The sequence below is a fragment of the Chanodichthys erythropterus genome, chromosome 24, assembly GCF_024489055.1.
Source record: "Chanodichthys erythropterus isolate Z2021 chromosome 24, ASM2448905v1, whole genome shotgun sequence".
NCBI lineage: Eukaryota > Metazoa > Chordata > Actinopteri > Cypriniformes > Xenocyprididae > Chanodichthys > Chanodichthys erythropterus.
In genome coordinates, this window is record NC_090244.1 from 28,221,433 (window position 1) to 28,240,176 (window position 18,744).

General features: G+C 37.5%; 1 protein-coding gene across 1 annotated transcript; it reads left to right on the top strand.

Annotated features, from left to right (window-relative positions):
• Positions 1-1,301: 1,301 nt before the first annotated feature.
• afg3l1 (AFG3-like AAA ATPase 1) lies at positions 1,302-17,858 on the top strand. The gene is made up of 16 exons (XM_067379818.1): positions 1,302-1,538; positions 2,149-2,239; positions 2,314-2,402; positions 4,718-4,867; positions 5,004-5,078; positions 5,155-5,279; positions 9,647-9,917; positions 9,996-10,133; positions 10,217-10,370; positions 10,533-10,640; positions 13,987-14,112; positions 14,334-14,444; positions 14,831-14,946; positions 15,067-15,267; positions 16,638-16,832; positions 17,237-17,858. The coding sequence occupies exons 1-16, from the start codon at positions 1,428-1,430 to the stop codon at positions 17,459-17,461; spliced, it is 2,286 nt and encodes a 761-aa protein (XP_067235919.1). The 5' UTR covers positions 1,302-1,427; the 3' UTR covers positions 17,462-17,858.
• Positions 17,859-18,744: the final 886 nt, after the last annotated feature.

Below are 18,744 nucleotides of genomic sequence, written 5' to 3' on the forward strand. Positions count from 1 at the left end.
GTTGATTGGATGGAGGCAGATCTGATTGGTGAGGTAAGGGGGCGGGGTTTAAGCCGACTAAATGATTGGCTTCACCAGATTGAGTCGAAGTTTTGATTATGAGATAAATAAATTGCATGGTTGAATCATTCACTGCATACCCTAAAAATTCTGGGTTAAAAACAACCCAGTGGTTGGGTTAAATGTTTGTCCAACCTGCTGAGCAATTTTATTTAACTCAACTTAAAATGAACACAAAATATGTTGGAAAGTAAAAATCAGACACAATTACTAGAGACAACAATAACCAAAAGGTGAACATTTAAGCAATTTAATAAATGCTTAGTTTATTATTTATTAACACATTAATAAATGTTAATTTCCAACATATTTTGGGTTCATTTTAAGCCAGACATATAGTCATTTTAAACAGTAGTTGAGTTAAATAAAATTGCCCAGCAGGTTGGTCAAACATTTAACCCAACCACTGGGTTGTTTTTAACCCAGCATTTTTTTAGCGTGTAAGATCAATAAAATGTGCTTAGAAAAATGAATGGATAAATGGTTAAAGTATTGCTTCTGCACCCTGAAAGCTCTTGAACATAGTGGTTTATTACTATAATTGTTATTTTAACCTTTATTAAGCCTCTTAAAATAAGGAACAGGCACCGTCTTTAATCATATATTGAAAGGGGAATAATACAAAAAGAAAAACAAATACCGAGATATGTCAAAGGAAATTATAAAAAATAATTAAACATTGTCATTTACTTGAGTAATTTAGACATTTTTAACAATTTTATACATTTTTCGGCATTTTAAGGTAATTCCTTGTTTCATAAGAGGATGCGCTTTAATTTCATGTGACAGAATTGAAACGGACCAGTAGAAAAGCTGTTTTAAGAGTTCCTGATGGGGCGTGGCGTAACGTGCTCAAGTGGGCTCTGATTGGTCAGTTGGTACTCCTTTTGAAGCAGAACCATGGAGGAAGAGAAGATTTCCACGTGATTGACATGACCAATCAAATCTTTATGATCAGCTACGGGGCGGTGCTTGCTCTTGACCGGTCACGCCCTCACGGTATGTACTGCACACAAGGACCCCAAGTCGCCTTTTACTGCCTGTTCAAGAGTAAATTTATTTTATCCATGTGTACATATATATATATATATATATATATATATATATATATATATATCACTAAAATAATTATAACATTCAAAACCTATTTAATACGTGAACACAACTTATTTCTCCTAGAAAAAGTATTATTATTATTTTAATTTTTAGTAATACTCTGGAAATCTTTTTCAGGCGTCATGCAGAGGTGGCCCGTGGGGTCCTGCTGGTGGAAATGTCATTCAGTGTAGCAGTTACTCAACTCATGTCATGGAGAGCGAGCATCAGTTGAGCTGAGAGTGTGTCGTGATCGCTGAAGTGTGGCTCTCATGGCAGCGCTGCTCTCCGCTGCTGCTGCTGCTTCTGCGCGCTGCGGGTCCAGAGCGTTACTGCGCCTCAGCGCTCGAGCCGCGGGGAGAACCAGCGCCGCTCATCCGCGGGTCAGACTCACTCACACACACATGATTGTGCTTCATCACACTGATCTCAGATCAGATGTGCTGTTTGTTCTGTCTTCTGCATTATCTGATACCTATATATGAGACTTATTTTGTGTGTGATATATAATATGTAAGTGTGTGTGTATGTATAATATATATTATTACGTATAATATGTAATTGTGTGTGTGTGTGTGTGTGTGTGTGTGTGTGTGTGTGTGTACTTGTTTTTGTGAAATATCAGGACACAAATGTGTATAATGACATGGGTATGACATAGGTATTACAAAAAGAGGTGAAATATGAGGACATTCAGCATGTCCCCACTTTTCAAAAGGCTTATAAATCACACAGAATGAGTTTTTGTGAGAAAGTAAAAGTGTGCACAGTTTCCTGTGAGGGTTAGGTTTAGGGGTAGGGGTAGTGTAGGGGGATAGAAAATACGGTTTGTACAGTATAAAAACCATTACGCCTATGGAATGTCCCCACATTTCACAAAAACAAGTATGTGTGTGTGTGTGTGTGTGTATGATGTAACAAATAACTGTCAAGGTGAGGTAACTGCTAGGTATGTTTCATTGATTTATGACTCATAATTCCTTCTTTTCTTAGTTTTTAGCTCTGAACCACATTAGACCAGTCACATCCATAGGGATTCACTACATATTCCCATTCTTGCGTTACTCCACTGACGCTCCTAAAGGTAAGATAAGAGCAGGTGGCTGGACAGAGTCATTTTCTCCAGAATAATCATTCACAGAGCATCTTCTTCCTCAGATGGTAAAGCAAGCGGACCAGAGCCACGGCCGGGAGGAGGAGGAGGAAGGAAAGGAGGGAGGAAAGACTGGAAGAGTCGACTGCTACAGGTAAACCCTCAAACCTCCTTCTGAAGCTCACCAAAACTTTATTATTTTAAATGACTCTATTAAACTTACACACATGATCTGTAGATATTAGTGCTGTCAATCGGTTACAAAAAATCAACTAATTAACTGCACATTTTTTCTGTAATTAAAAACATTGGAGTTTGTAATATTTTTTTATATTGTAATAATTTCAGTTAATCTCCAAATTAATGTAGGAACACCTTAAAGTCAGTATATTTTAAATATTTGTTTGATGGCATCTTTTTATGAATGAAGGCCAGTTTCACTGATACTAATACTGTACTGATGTTTCAGTGAAACTGATATTTTTTAAAACATTAATTATAGACATTCAACATTACAGTACAACTGAAAGTTATTAATTTCAACATTTATTAGGCTTTAAAAACTAACTTTTAATTTAAGTGAACTTAAAACAATCTTCACATAAACCCATAATAATGTTATAATTACCTGTGGAAATATACAGCAGTTGAATAAAGTTATCAAACATTTTACAGTCTTCACTGCATAAATGATAAATTAAATATAGATTAATCCTCATTAAAGCTACAGTTTTCTTTGTTCTTTGATGACCATTAATGACAGACATCACACCAGCTGGTTTATTAGGCTGCTGTCACTTTAAGAGCTGTCGCTGCCGAACATGACGCGCATCTCATTTTCTCACAACTTATTTAAAACTGCTCTAATGAGGATACTCCACAAAACTGGCATTTTGGCATAATTCTGTGTTATTGTTTGCGTGAAAGAGAACTGGATACTGGCGCGCGTCTTTCTGTCACATGAGTTGTGTGTGTGTCACATGACACGACATTCACAGACAGCGCGTTCTCGTTTGTCTTGTGGCGCTTGAATGGTTTAAAATCATTAGCATTAATAAAAGTGTGATTATATAATGCAATGCTAGATTATGATGGAAAACATGGATGCTGCGTTAAATATTTTTAATGCGTTAAGGCCCGTTCACACCAAGAACGATAACTATAAAGATAACATTAAAGATATAGTTCTAAAAATTGTATAAAATAAATAAATAAATAAAACAAGAATAGTACTGTCCACACCACATATATAACACCATCATTGGGATCACTTTCAGAATGATTTTTTTCCAGCTGATGAACAATAAAACACTGACAGCCAATCCAAATCCATTCTAATTTAAAGACTCACACATTTAAAATGGCAGACGTCATTGCGGAGAAGTTAATCGCCGAGGTCTAGAAAAATCCACCACCGTTTGACGAGTCAAACCCCCTTTTCAAGGATACTTTAAAGAAAATGGATATATGGAAAACAATCGGTCGTACCCTCGGAATAAATTGCGAGAAATATTAAGGATGAGATCATAATGCCAGACTAGCAAACAGTGTAACATAAAATTCCCTCAGTTATCCAGCGCTAGTTTCGACAACATTGTCTTGTTTCTTTTGAAGTTGCAGTGAAAAGACTAGGTGTTGTTTTCATTCCACTATATTAACTTCGTCAGCTAAACTCACTGTTAGATTAGATCGATTACACTAGCTATTCACTCGAAACATAGCATGCTGAGGACATCTGCTGGTTAAAGCTGTGTAAATGCAACAAGAACTGCAAAAGCATGTTATACACACATTAAAACCGCAGTACGTGAGCTTAGAATAAACAGACCGTTATCATTCCTTGGTGTGGATATCGTTATACTTACCTTTATAGTTATCGTTATTGGTGTGAACAGGCCTTTAGACTGAAAGAATGAATCACATGCGTTAACACTAATTTTGACGCTGCCGTTCAAAAGTTTGGGATCGATAAGATTTTAGTGTTTTTGAAAGGAGTCTCTTCTGCTCATCAAAGCTGCATTTATTTGATTAAAAAAGTAAGAATGTGAAATATTATTAGTAATTTAAAATAACTTCAATTTGAGTATACAGAGCTGATTTTTGGAATCTTTTGTAACTATATAAAGTTCTTTACTGTCACTTTTGATCAATTGAATGCATCCTTGCTGAATAAAAGTAGTAATTTCTTCAATTCAAAAAATATTTTACTGATTTTTATGTTTTATATATTTATATATTTAAACTATTATGTGAAGTAATCTTGATGTTTTTTCATCACATTAATGAGAATTAAAATGTTCAACCTCTTGAAATAGTAATTGGTTTCTTTATACAAAGTATTATGTATTTGTTTTTGAGGGGGTGAATATGTTGACAAAATATATCCCATGAAAACAGTAGAATTGCACAGAAGACACATGAGCTGACTGGAAACGTGTGAGTTGAACATGTTTCTGCTCCATCATTCAGGGAGATGTGCCATGGGACGACAAGGACTTCCGCTATATCTTGATGACGATGGGAGGCGTTGCGTCCGTCCTGCTGTACCTCTACCTCAGAGATCCGGGCAGAGAGATCACCTGGAAGGATTTTGTCCATCGGTATCTGGACAGAGGACTGGTGAGAATGATTTAAGAGTCCGTTCTCAATAGCTGATAGAAGTGTGAAGAACGTTGGCAGTATATTGTGTGTTTTTCTCGATAATAAACTCATTTGACAGCACACACAGTGAAGTGTCATTGTCTGCTCTGCACAGGTTGAGCGTTTAGAGGTCGTGAACAAGCAGTTCGTCAGGGTCATCCTGGTCCCCGGGGCCGACTCGTCTGAAGCAGTAAGTGGTGATGATTTGCTGTACAGTAGCCTGTGTATTTGTGCTCTGGCACTGATGTGCACTTGTTTGCCTTCAGAGCTACGTGTGGTTTAACATTGGCAGCGTGGACACGTTTGAGAGGAATCTGGAAGCCGCTCACTATGAGTTGGGCCTGGAGCCGTCGCACAGAGCAGCGGTCATCTACACCTCTGAGAGTGACGGGTGAGTCACCGACCGCTCCTGCCTGCTGTTACAATCTGTGTGTGTGTCGGCGATGCTCGATTAATGGACTATATGCACGGAGCGTTCTTTAGAACTTCCGCATTAATATAAGCCAGCTGGAAAACTTCCGGTGAGATGTCATGTGCTGGTGTGTTGAGCATCAGTAGTGTAATACTTAGTTTATAATCAGAATATAGTCACTTAAATAGTGTGGCATAGCATTAATTTAGTTATTCAAACGCAAGACAGCATAAAAAATAAATAAATAAAGACGTACCTCATTGTTCCTCCTCGGGTAAATTCAATTCATCCATCAGTTTTCACAATTTTAAGTGGAAAAAAAGCTTCAAAAATTGAATATTTATTGTGCACTTTAGTTAGATTAATTGAATAAAATGTGTTTTTACAAGTGTGCTGAAATCATTGATCTTGTGCTGCACTGACTGACAGCTGCTGTGATTATCATTCACAAGAAAAGTTATTGTTTTTCATGAGATTTTTTGTGTATTTCATACTTCACATTGACAAATGTATTTTAAACCTAGTTATTTTATAATGTTTAATATTTAGTCAAAAACGAAGTGAAAAACGTTTAGAGGAAATGGCTGACATGTGCGCAAATAAATGCTACTTTGCCGCCATCTGCTGGTTATAGTGGTAATTATTGTCTTTTATATTTTTAAATGAGTGTTTTCTATCAAATGTTGAATTTCCTACATTTTTAAACGTTCGGTTTTACAATGGGGACAATCTCAGAAGGATGAACAAATAATGTTTGCGGTCATCACATTAAAAATAACATTTGAAGTGCTGGGGAAAAATAATGTGTGTGTGTGTCTAATTACAGACGCGGCGTTTTTAAACTTTCCCGATAGCTTCGTCTTTATTGAAATCAGTAAAACTGGTTTATTGGCAAACTAGTTAAATGTGATAACTGCATTAATACATGAATACAACATTAAAAAGTCAACCACTGATGGTTTTGTGTCGATGTACAGCGAGTACATAAAGAACAGCTAACAGTTCACCACAAATGCCCGAGCTGTCTTAACGACAACCAGGAAGTAACCGTGCATATAGTCCGTTGTTAAAAGATGGCGATCTTGATTCAAACTCTCATGTGATCTTATTCCTAAATGACAGCAATTCGGCTCTGACTATTAAACCTTTTGAAAAGTACGATCACAGTGAACATTCAGATCTGCGTTCTGATCCAGAGAGAGCAGTTGTCATGTAAGATATGAGACGGCTTCACAAAGAGTCAACCTCACAGTATCAGTATTTCTGTCTTACAATAATTCAGATTATCACAGAAGTACTGGAATAAAAGTTTATAGTTCGAATATAAACACTGATGTCTACGGCAGCGATAAAAATAGAGTAAATCACCTTGTGAAAGAAACTTGACCCTTTAAATAAAGATTGTATCGGGTACATTGTTACACCAGTAGGTGGTGACAAGTGACTGTTAGAAATGTATGTCATTGAATCAGTCATTCTGGAGATTCGTATAAAAATGCTGATTCATCCAGTAATGAAACAAGTGAAGTCTTTATGAGTGAGTGGATTTTTTTTTTTTTTCTGAATAATTCAAATTAATTAAACATTTTTAAATTGGCTGCAGCAATTAACATTTTGTCAGAACCTCTAGTAAATTACATGTTGTCTGCTCAGTAAGAATCGTGATCACTATATGTAGTGATTTTTACTTTGTCCATCCAAGGACGTGAAGTAAAATAGGGATTGGTGCTCACGTCACCGCTGATGTTGTGATTTTTGGATCACACGTCTCTTAAGGTGTGGTTATGAGTACATCAGATGACCACTTCACCCCTAGTTCAGGACACCAGTCAAGGTGTTTTACCCTGGCAGTATGAGAACACTCTCAACAGGGGCTTTCATTCATTTAGAATTAACGTAAAGTGGTCAGCTGATTTATCTGAAAGATTGGTGATATTGCTAACTTGTAGAGCCTCTTCTGTATTATCAGCACAAGGAAGACACAAGTGTAATAAAATACATTTTATTAACAAAAAGATAAACAAGAATAACTAACACAACTACTAAATGAATACCATGAATGATAAAGGAATAAAGTGCATAAGATACAAAGAATACAAGCGATTAAGTTGAGTGTGGCTATGGAAGAGTTACGTTATCTTATGGAAAGATAAACTGTTTCGCCGAAAATAATAAGGTGGAGAACCTTATTATGCGCTAAACAAATAAACGAGAGATTATTTGTTATTGACTAACATCAGCAATATTACATCTAATGGGAATTAGGAAATTATATACTGATAAAATACAACAATGCCGAGGTCTCTGAAAAGAGGTTTGGTTTAGTGATATTTACGTTCCACTTGGTCGAGTCTGATGACGTCTTCCACTGGTTGTGCGGGGTGACAATGCAGTGGGGAGAGGAGCCAGAATCTGTTTCAACAGTCTTGAACACGAAGCTCTGTGGGATGCTGATCTCCTGGAGCACCAAAGGGTCCTAAAATCTGGAACACGCAGATGAGGCGCTGGTGTAGGTGCAGAAGGTCCTTAATCTGGAACACGCAGACAAAGGTACCTTGGATTGAAGGTTTGCTCTCCTGAGCTTAACCTTGTTGCAGATGTCGTCACTGTCTCTCTGGACGGAAACTCTGAACGTAGTGTTTGTCTCTTTCCTCACAAGCTGGAGGCTCAGATCATGGGATCTGTTGTTGTCCCTCTGGATGGACCAGAGGCTCAGAACGGTGTTGTTATCTACTCTGTCTTTCACACAGTGTGGCCCACCCTTCTCTCTCCTGTGGAACTCATAAAGCACAAAGTTGGAAGTCTTTACAGTGTCTTTAAAGTTTACCAATGCATTTCTCACTTTCCAAACCACCATCAAAATACCTTTGGAAATATTCTAAACAAATGGAGACTAAACATAATGGAAAAAGATTGAACATTAACAGCTGAATTTGCGTCAGAGGTTGCACTACAAATGGCTGGAATGTGCTGTTCTCTTTGTGAGCTTTGGTTTGGAGTGGCTGAAATGCATCTTTATGCACAACTGCCTGCCTGCATGGAGAGCTTCTTGAGACTCCAGAGACATGGATAAATAAACAAACAAACATTTTCTTAGAAAAACTAAAATCTGAATGTTTATTGTACAGAAATCTTACTGATTTGTCTCTTGCATAATAATTTGGAATGCAGTGTACACACACACACACACACGTTCAAAGTTTTGGCGTCTGTAAGATTTTGTAATGTCTTTGAAAGTCAAGTCCTCTTTATTCTCATAGCTCTTTATACAATACAGATTGTTTTTAAAGCAGCTTCACTGCAATAAACAGGAAAATAACAGAATCAATGATGCAAACATCATCACATATGAGACATTCAAATTCTGCTGTAAAGCAGCTCAAACTTTTGAACAGCAGTATATAGTAATATATTTATAAAAAGTAATACTTTTTTAATTGCCTTTTCTTTATGATGCATTTGGCCAAAGGCCGCATATTAAATGTGTGTTTTTTTTTTTTTTTTGGTTTTTTTTAGAAGAAGAAGAATTTACTGTGAATAGAAACTGAAAGCAGTCCAAAACATAGCACATCAGATAATAGGCCTATATTTCTATAATTACATCACAACCGTTGTGATTTGACCACATTCTCACATCCATGCCTTGTAAAATTTAATGAAAAAACACCATTTCATTGCTAATTTTCCTCGCACTTCAAACTTTGTACCCTGGCTAAGGGTGTCCAGCAGATGCCACTGCAAGCTCATGCAGCGCTGGCAGTGCGTGTATTAGGAAATGTAACATTCTGCCATTTATTTAGCAATTGTTTAAGGCCATTTAGTGATTTCAGTCATCATACAGTAACCAGCAACAACCATGCCTTCCTTTTCTCATCAATGACACGAGACGCAGTGAATTTTCTTTTTTTTTTTTTAAATGCTTCTTTCTCTGACACACTGCTGGCATGTTTGCTGCCCTCTCACTCCACACTGGTTCATCAAAAACCATTGTTCATCAAAAGTCATTGTTCGGTAAAATGTAATCACTTAATGGGGCCAACACCGAAAGTGCTTTTATTTGGCTTTTTTTGGCCGAATAATTTCGGTGGCCAAACATCCCTAATAAAAACTCACCAACACATTCTCACCTGTGAAATATTATCTCATTTTGTCTGTAATTTTATATCTCAGCATTTTTATAATGTTATGGCGTTTTGGAAATTGTATTTGTTATTGTGAGTAATGAGCGGAGTCTGAAAATGTTGACCATTCCAAGATGGCGGAGGCTTTCAGCAGTCTAGAGCAGTAATAAATAAATAATATTAAACTTAGCTAATATATGGTAATATGTCTTCCTCTTTCACCAGATCTTTTCTGATGAGTTTCATTCCCACCTTGCTTTTAATTGGCTTCTTGCTTTTCACTCTGCGACGTGGGCCAATGGGAGGAGGGATGGGCGGAGGAAGGGGTGGGCCCTTCAGCATGAGCGAATCCACCGCCAAGATGATGAAGGACAGTATAGACATCAAATTTAAGGATGTGGCTGGATGTGAAGAAGCCAAGGTGGAGATCATGGAGTTTGTCAATTTCCTAAAGAACCCAAAACAATACCTGGATTTGGGTGCTAAGATCCCTAAGGTACGACCTGACCGGAGGAAAACAAGCCGGTTGTTGTTGGCACCCCGTCATTATTGATCCTCCTCTGTGTTTCTTCAGGGTGCTGTGTTGACCGGTCCTCCAGGAACAGGTAAAACGCTGCTGGCTAAAGCTACTGCCGGAGAAGCAAACGTTCCCTTCATTACAGTCAATGGCTCCGAGTTTCTCGAGATGTTCGTTGGCGTCGGTCCAGCCAGAGTAAGTCTGAGCAGTGAACTATTGATTTTTAAATGATTGTAGATTCCGGTACAGTACTTACTTTCATTTCTGTTTTTCTCTAGGTGAGAGACATGTTTGCGATGGCGAGGAAGAACGCCCCATGCATCCTCTTCATCGATGAGATTGATGCGGTGGGGAGGAAGAGGGGAGGTGGGAATTTCGGCGGGCAGAGTGAACAGGAGAACACACTCAATCAGCTTTTGGTGGAAATGGATGGTAAGCGGTCCAAAGATGAGAACTTTAATAAGAGCTGATTTTGAAATATTGGATATCTTATATTTAGTTTTTTATAAATTCTTTTGAGATCTTGACTTGTCTTTAACCTGAAAAATCCTTTAAAGATGCCAAATCAGCAGTGTAACTTATTTGTTTTTACAGGTTTCAATACAAGTACAAATGTTGTAGTTCTGGCTGGTACAAACAGACCTGATGTGCTTGACCCTGCATTGATGCGGCCAGGCAGGTTTGACAGACAGATTTTCTTGGGTAAGAACTTTTTCATTTACATTTTGTTCAGTGCCACAGAATGAAAAGTTTTATATACAGGGTATCCGCGGGGCATTAAAAACCATTAAAAGTCATTAAATGCATTTTGTTAAAAATAAGGCCTTAAATGGCATTAAAAAGCATTACATTTTTTAGATAGTTTTGAAGAAAAATAATACTACCAGTTTATATTGAATATAGCCTTCATGATTAATAACTTTGATTTGCTGTCGCAAAATATGTACATTGGTGTGATACGCACACGGAACCAGTTTGGTAATTGCCTCCGGCTGGTGCAAAATTGTTGTAACGCCGGTTTGGGCAGCGGCGGGCTGGGACCTGGAGACGGAAAGCTGCTTCAGTGTTTCCAATTTAGAGACTTTTCAGACACCTTTTACGACTTTTTTCCAAGAAAGCCATTGTGACGAATAGGGCTGGGCAATATATCGAATGCTTTTGTCACGCGCATTTCGTCAGTAAAGCCGGTTCCCTGATTGCCGCTAAATCGCCATCACCTGCTTTCAAATGGAGCGGCATTTAATAGACAGAGCCGTAGTTCACTGACAACTCATGCAATATCACGTTCAATATCGATATGAATCGCCGTCGATATTGAACGCGATATTGCTTGGCTTATCAGTGATCTACGGCTCTGTCTATTAAATAGCGCTCCATTTGAAAGCAGGTGATGGCGATTTAGCGGCAATCAGGGAACCGGCTTTACTGACGAAAGGCGCGTAACAAAAGCATTCGATACATCGCCCAGCCCTAGTGACGAATATACTTGTTCACCCAATCTAGCTTTCGAGACCCACAGGTACTGCCGCACGAGCGTGAGATTTTGCTCTCTCTGCATCTGTTATTCAGTGAGTGACTGAGGAGCAGCGCATTCAGTTGAGGGTGTGCGCTCTGTCAGAGAACAAATAAAAGAGATACTGTTGCTTCTAACCTGAGTGATCATTTTATGCGTACATATAGCCAAAATCACAGCAAATGTCTTTATCTTATGTGTATGGGGATTTTGTCAGACAACGTCTCGATTGTAAATCAGGATTTAGCGCTGGGCTCGACACCAATGCTTGTCAGTTAGTCCGGGATGTGTACTTTTTGAAGGGGCAAGTGAAAGAGAATTTTACTTGCCTGGCTGGACAAGGACTTGATTAAAACGTCAATTAAAAAAAAAAAAAAAAAAACGCACAAGTGACTGATTTTATTACATTTTTACATTTAGTGTTGGTGGCAAACCATAGTGGATAATAATAGGCTGTATAATGTAATGATGATAACAAGGTTACGCTGTTGAGGCTTGCGCACCATCTCAAGGAGAAATGGAAACATGAGCGAAGCACACACAAAAAGAAACTCGGTTGAACATACTGCGGTAAAAAGTTTTTATAACTTGATACAGTTAAGCAAAATCACAAGATCAGGAATGCTGTTTTCCTAAACAGCCTACCATCACGATTAAAAACGTGACACTGATTTCATACAGTTCAGTTAACAAATAGTTCATATTAAGTCACTTACATTTTAGAAGGAACATTGACTGTTTTTCAGAGTCAAAGTTTATTTATAAAGGACTTTTTTTAAAATGACAAGTGTTTATCAAAGTGCTGTACATACAAAAAAAAAAAAAGAAAAAAAGAAAAACATTCAATAATACAAACAGTCAGCACCATAAAAGAAAAGCACTAAGACTCTTACATAGCATCGAACGCCAGACTATAAAAATAAGTTTTTAGGCCAGATTTAAAGACCTCAAGTGTTTGAACCTGTCTGATGTAGAGAGGCAAACTGTTCCAGAGGTTCGGGGCTGCCACTCCAAAGGCTCTATCACGCCTGTACCCCTTTTTGTTCTATTTCAGCAGCAAAATAGTTTCAAACAAAGATCACAGCAGAACCATAGCAACACTCACCCTGGATCCCAATGTGCATACTATCCACCCTAAATAGTATTGAATATTACTAATGTCACATACTACTTAGGGAGGATAGAATGCACATTGAGACGCAGGCTCAGCCTCGTTTTAGTTACTGAATGATTCTGCGTTTTGAACGAATCGGTTGATTCAAAGACCCATTCATAAACAACTGCCTCATTCTTGAATGAATCAGCCATTGGAATGAATCGTTTGAATGAATGACTCAATGACTTGCTAATTAAGATGGTTACTTGACGCCACCTACTGGTGGTTTAATTAAATTTTTAAAAGAATCATTTCCACCCCAACATTTCTTACAATCTCATAACATTATATAATACAGCTGTAATTTTTTTTATTGTAAATTTGTAAATGATTTCATTTGATTGGTAACAGCCCTTAGTGTCTTATTCCAATTAAATTTATTGATCGAATTTAAGAATTTAAAAAGAAAAATGAATCATACATTTTACATGAATCATACAAGATAGGGGGGGGGGGGGTCACAAATCTATCACAAATATGCAATGTTCTGAAAGGATATTGCTTCATAATTTTAGATTTATATGTACACCACAAAAGCAACCTTTTTACTCGTACAAGTGAATGACAAGGCTTAATGTTGAGCCCTGTGTAATCTTAATGGGTTGTGTTTCAGTCATGTTGTCTGACAACAAAACCAGAAAAACATACAGATGAAACAATTTTATTTAGAATTTGACTGTATTAAAATATATTATGTGAGCAAAAAGGGTAGCAGCAGAGAAGCAAACAAATGTAAAGGGCTGACACTTGGCAGAATGCGAATACAACAATGACATGATGAATTTTCTAATTGCCGTATGACGTCATCTATCGACATTTAGCGACATATATATGGCATTAAAAAATAAAAAATTGGCATTAAAAAGCATTAAATTATATTTAATGAAACTTGCAGAAAACCTGATATAACAATTAGCGGTCAACTTCTATATCACCTCAGCTGTTTTTTGGCATTTTTTTATTATGTTTTTCTGTTGGAAGTGTCTGTCTTTTATTTTAACAGCACCTGAACCTTTTTTTTGAGAAAGCTAGCGTCTGACCTCTCATTCTCCATTATATTACAGTGTTTAATAGTTCTGTCTACTACATCATTAGAACTGTTAAACAAAGAAAATAAACAATACATTACAAAAAGTATTATATAATTTGCTATAACCATTGGCGTTTAAACTGTCTGCATTCAGCAAACATATTTATATCATTTTAAACAAGTCTTTGAGTTTCCAATAAATATTTACTTCTATGAACCTCACAAACTTCAGCAAATCCAGCTGTTGGATCCTTTGAAATGACCGCTAATAAAATTCTTGTGCAGTGGGCTTAGAACAAATAAGTTCCACTGAAGAGTGTCTAAGGCTTGTGTTCTGTCAATCCTTCAGGACCTCCTGATATTAAGGGTCGAGCATCCATATTCCGAGTGCACCTGCGGCCCCTCAAGCTGAACCCCAATCTGGACCGTGATGCAATTGCAAGGAAGATGGCAGCTGCCACACCTGGGTTCACTGGTGAGTGAGTGACGATTTAGTTCGATGCTAATTTTCCTATTCTTTTCAATAACTGTGCATGCCAAAGCAGGAAAATTATACGTTGTATGGTAATTATATATTTGAAATTCATGTTTGGGAGTAGGCTGATGGGGTTGATATGATAATTAAGTAATCACAAGTGTTGCCATAATATTGCTGTGTTATTGCTACGTAAAGGCACTGAATTTTCTCTCCTCCAGGTGCTGATATTGCAAATGTCTGTAATGAAGCAGCTCTCATTGCTGCTAGACATCTGAATGAATTCATCAATGTTAAGCATTTTGAGCAGGCCATCGACCGAGTCATCGGAGGTAAAGAAATGCAGAATATCCTTCATACATCCTACTAACTGATACTTGTGATCTACATGTTCAGATCTGTTGCCAAAATAACAGCACAGGATATAAGAAAAAAACTGCTCTAACTGCAGTCATATAATTCCTTAGACAGATTAGTGACGTCTGCAGTGGTGTACCTCAGGGTTCAGTCCTGGGTCCCATTCATTTTTTTTTTTTAATCTCCATGCTTCCTTCCATCAGACAACGCAAAGTAGGGATATGAACTTACTTGAATAATTCTCTCCTCTTTAGTGGAGCTGTAGCTGAAGCTTTGCGTATATCATTTCTTGAATCGGCTTATGCAGCTTTAACTAAAGTTTCAAATCAAATTTTTGAAATTTTGTGCTCTCATCTTTCAGGGCTGGAGAAGAAGACTCAGGTGTTACAACCCACTGAGAAAAAGACAGTAGCCTATCATGAAGCAGGACATGCTGTAGTGGGCTGGTTTCTGCAACATGCTGACCCTTTGCTCAAGGTGAGGACCCTAAATGTAGTTTTATAGTTCAGTATAAATTCAGTCATTCGTCTGTACATTGTTTTATTGAAATGTATTGGATTCGTTCACTTCTTGTTATCCCCTAAATGTGTGTTCCAGGTTTCCATAATTCCAAGAGGTAAAGGCCTGGGCTATGCACAGTACCTTCCGAAAGAGCAGTATTTATATACACGGGAGCAGCTATTTGACAGGATGTGTATGATGCTGGGTGGGCGCGTCGCCGAGCAGGTGTTTTTTGGTAAGATCACGACTGGGGCTCAAGACGACCTTAAGAAGATCACGCAGTCAGCGTATGCTCAGGTAGAGAGATTGTGCTTTCTTTGTGTGCTACAGAATTTGCTATAGAGTCATTATGCAATGATTTTCTAATGTTTTCTATTTAGCAGAAGCTTTCATCCAAAGCAATGTACAATACACTTACAGAACAGTCCATTTTTAATAGAGCTGAAACAAACTGCCAGAAGTATGAATCACTCGATGAATTGATGAATCACTTTAACAATCATTAAAATTGTTAGCAGATTAAAGGTGCAATATGTAATATTTTTGCAGTAAAATATCCAAAAACCACTAGGACAGTGTTATATATTTTGTTCACTTGAGTACTTACAATATCCCAAAAGTTTGCAACTATTTGTAAATCATGAGGGAAAAAAAGCAATTTTAACCAAGGCTCCGGGACGTGTGGGGAGTCGCCTGTCAATGTCGTCATACCCGCGTTACCCTCGGTTTCGCTTTAATGCTTTACATGTTTTAATAGACAAGGTAACAACTGTTTTGATATATTTATATTTATAGACAGAAAACTAATTGTTGTTATACAGTTCAACACATTTAGTGTTTTTTAGTAATTTTCTTGATTTTTTTTTTTTTTTTTTTTTTTTTTTTTTTTTGTGAGTACCATGCTTTACCATGCCTCAGAGAAAAACACTATTTTGTGAAGTAGTTGCATGCCATTTATCAACACAAGCCATCCAGTATTTAATATGATATTGTATTGCTATGATATTGTATCATATTAAATGATTAAATTATATCATAATATATATTGTATATGATATTGTAAAATCGATCTAGCAGTGTGTAACAGTGTCTCACAGCAGCCGCCGAGCGAACGCACAGAGTAACGTTATAACATCATTTTCAACACACTCAAATGTATCTAATATGATAAACAGAGCTGTGTTTCCTCATACTCATGACCGGAAAAGCAGAAGCGACGACTGTGTCATAATAAAAGTCCCGCTGCTCGTGAGGCGTGTGTTGATCAATCGCTCCAGCTCCTCGTTCAGCTCCACAACACTCGCTCCTGTTCTGCTTCATACTACAGTAACGTTAATAATCACATCCATGAACATGATTTCTTCCCGAGTCATATCCCGATTCTTTTGCACCGTCCATTGATGTGAAGACCACATGTCCCAAGATTCCTCACTCAAACTTGGCATCATCAAGCTACGCCTTTGTTTTGAATAGGCCTCTAGCGACCTCTAGCAGACAGAAAATATTACATATTGCATCTTTAACAAAACCATTGTTAATGCAATCATTAAACAACACAGTGGTGATAGCTCATTGATTGCTTCTTGCAGGTTTCAACCTACTTTTTGGTTACTAGCCAAATCACACTACCTTTATTTGACAATTTTCTTCCGCTACTTTTCTCACAGATTGTGCAGTTTGGCATGAGTGAGAAAGTAGGGCAGGTGTCATTTGACCTGCCCCGGCAAGGTGAGATGGTTCTGGAGAAGCCTTACAGCGAGGCTACGGCAGAACTCATTGATAAGGAGGTCAGAGATCTGGTCGACCGGGCCTTTAACAGAACACTGGAACTCGTCACTGAGAAACGAGAGCAGGTGGATATGGTGAGAACAACTTGCCGCCTGATGTTATTTTATCCTGGAAAACAGTTGTGCTTCAACCTACGCTTGGATTTATAACTTTAAATGGAGAGAAAGCATATCTAGTGGCCATTACAAAAGTTTGATATCAGAGATATCACAACTTCTGACCTGCGGAGTGCCTCAGGGTTCAGTCCTTGGTCCTACTATTTTTCTCATTTACTTGCTTTCTTCCTTTAAATAATGCAACATGGCAGTGTAATCTTTAACAGTTAAGTTGAGGTCACTTAGCTGTACCACAAAGCAGAGTTTTTAGTTCATACGAAGAGATTTATAGCCGTCATTTGAGTGAAGCTAAGCTTTCAAAGTGACATTCTGTTTAAAATTGTATTGATTGAATGCAAATATGCGTTTGTTTTTGTGAATAGGTTGGTAAGCGTTTGCTGGAAAAAGAAGTTCTAGACAAAGCTGATATGATAGAGTTGCTGGGACCCAGGCCATTTGAGGAGAAGTCCACATATGAGGAGTTTGTGGAGGGCACTGGCAGCTTTGAGGAAGATACAAGTCTTCCGGAAGGGTTGAAGGACTGGAACCAAGAGAGAGAAGAAATACAGGAGGAGCCTCCAGCTTCACAGGAAAAACAGGCTGCTTAAAATAAACACAGCCCTCAAAATACTTTCCACCTGCCTCTGATACTTGCCTTACTATAGAAAATTGGTGGGAAAGTCTTCTTGGCTTGATAAAAGATTTGTGAATTTTGTTGGTATTTTCACTTTCCTTGTTAATTAAAATCAGGGGGATTTTATTGAATTTGAAAATTCCTTTAACTATGCCGGGTAAACTTTAACACCCAACACCACGAGCTCTTTATGGCACATCTGCAACTCAGAATTGTATTAGGTATTTCTTTTATCCTTCGATTTCTGCCATTATATCATAAACTATATTCTATCCTTTTATGTACTCTTCCTCTTAATAGAAGTGGAAGAAACTGTATATTTGTACAATTTTCATTTGTGTGTTCTAAGAAAAAAAAATGTTTTGAAAAAGAAATTATTTAATTAAATTAAAGGATTCCTTTCATAAATTTTTTTCCCTTGAGGTCCATGTTAGTCAAGGTTTCTCACCAACAACAGTCCTTATATTTTCACCTTTTTTCTGACCCTTAGAATTATTTAGGTAATTTATGCAGCTTGTATCTTAGTGCATCCTTGTATACATATTTATGATATATTTATATTCATGTCTATTTTTACAGCATCTAATCTACAGAAAGGTTTCAGCATTTAAAAGAGTTTTGTTATATTGTATTTCTAGGCCCTATACTGACACCAGCAGAAGTAGGGCATAGCTAGATGATTTATCACAATTCCCCTTCCAAGCATTCTGTTCATCAGGGACACTCCCATTTTAGATGGGTGAGATTTAGCCAAGATTCTTAGCCCAGAATCAGTGCTATCTAAAATATGTTTTGAGCTACAAATCTTATTACTATTTGAGGTTGTTAAAGAATATCCACAAACTTAAGTTGGGCTTTTATTCTCTGTCATACTTTATGACAGGCTTCTACTCAGACAAAAGCTCTATTTGTTGCACCATTCTTTAGACCGAAAGGCGAACCTTTTAATCTGCAGATCACGTGCAGGCTTCTGTATCCTGCTTTAGTGTCTGCATGACCAGTGCTGTCCATATAATGTCTGTTAAAGTAAATTGTACCACACTGCCTCCATTTAGAGCTAATTGGCAGGTTGTTGTGTCACAAGATCTGCTTTCTACAGTACATAGATACAGTAAAGTAGATCGGGGAAAGAAAGGGAAGAAAAACAGCCTGATCTTTGACATTTTTCACATTTATTCCTGTTAGATTTTTGTCCTCGAATTGTCAAACTGTTAATGGTTCTGGTAGTTTGTACATTTCTTCTCCAATGTGACCCTG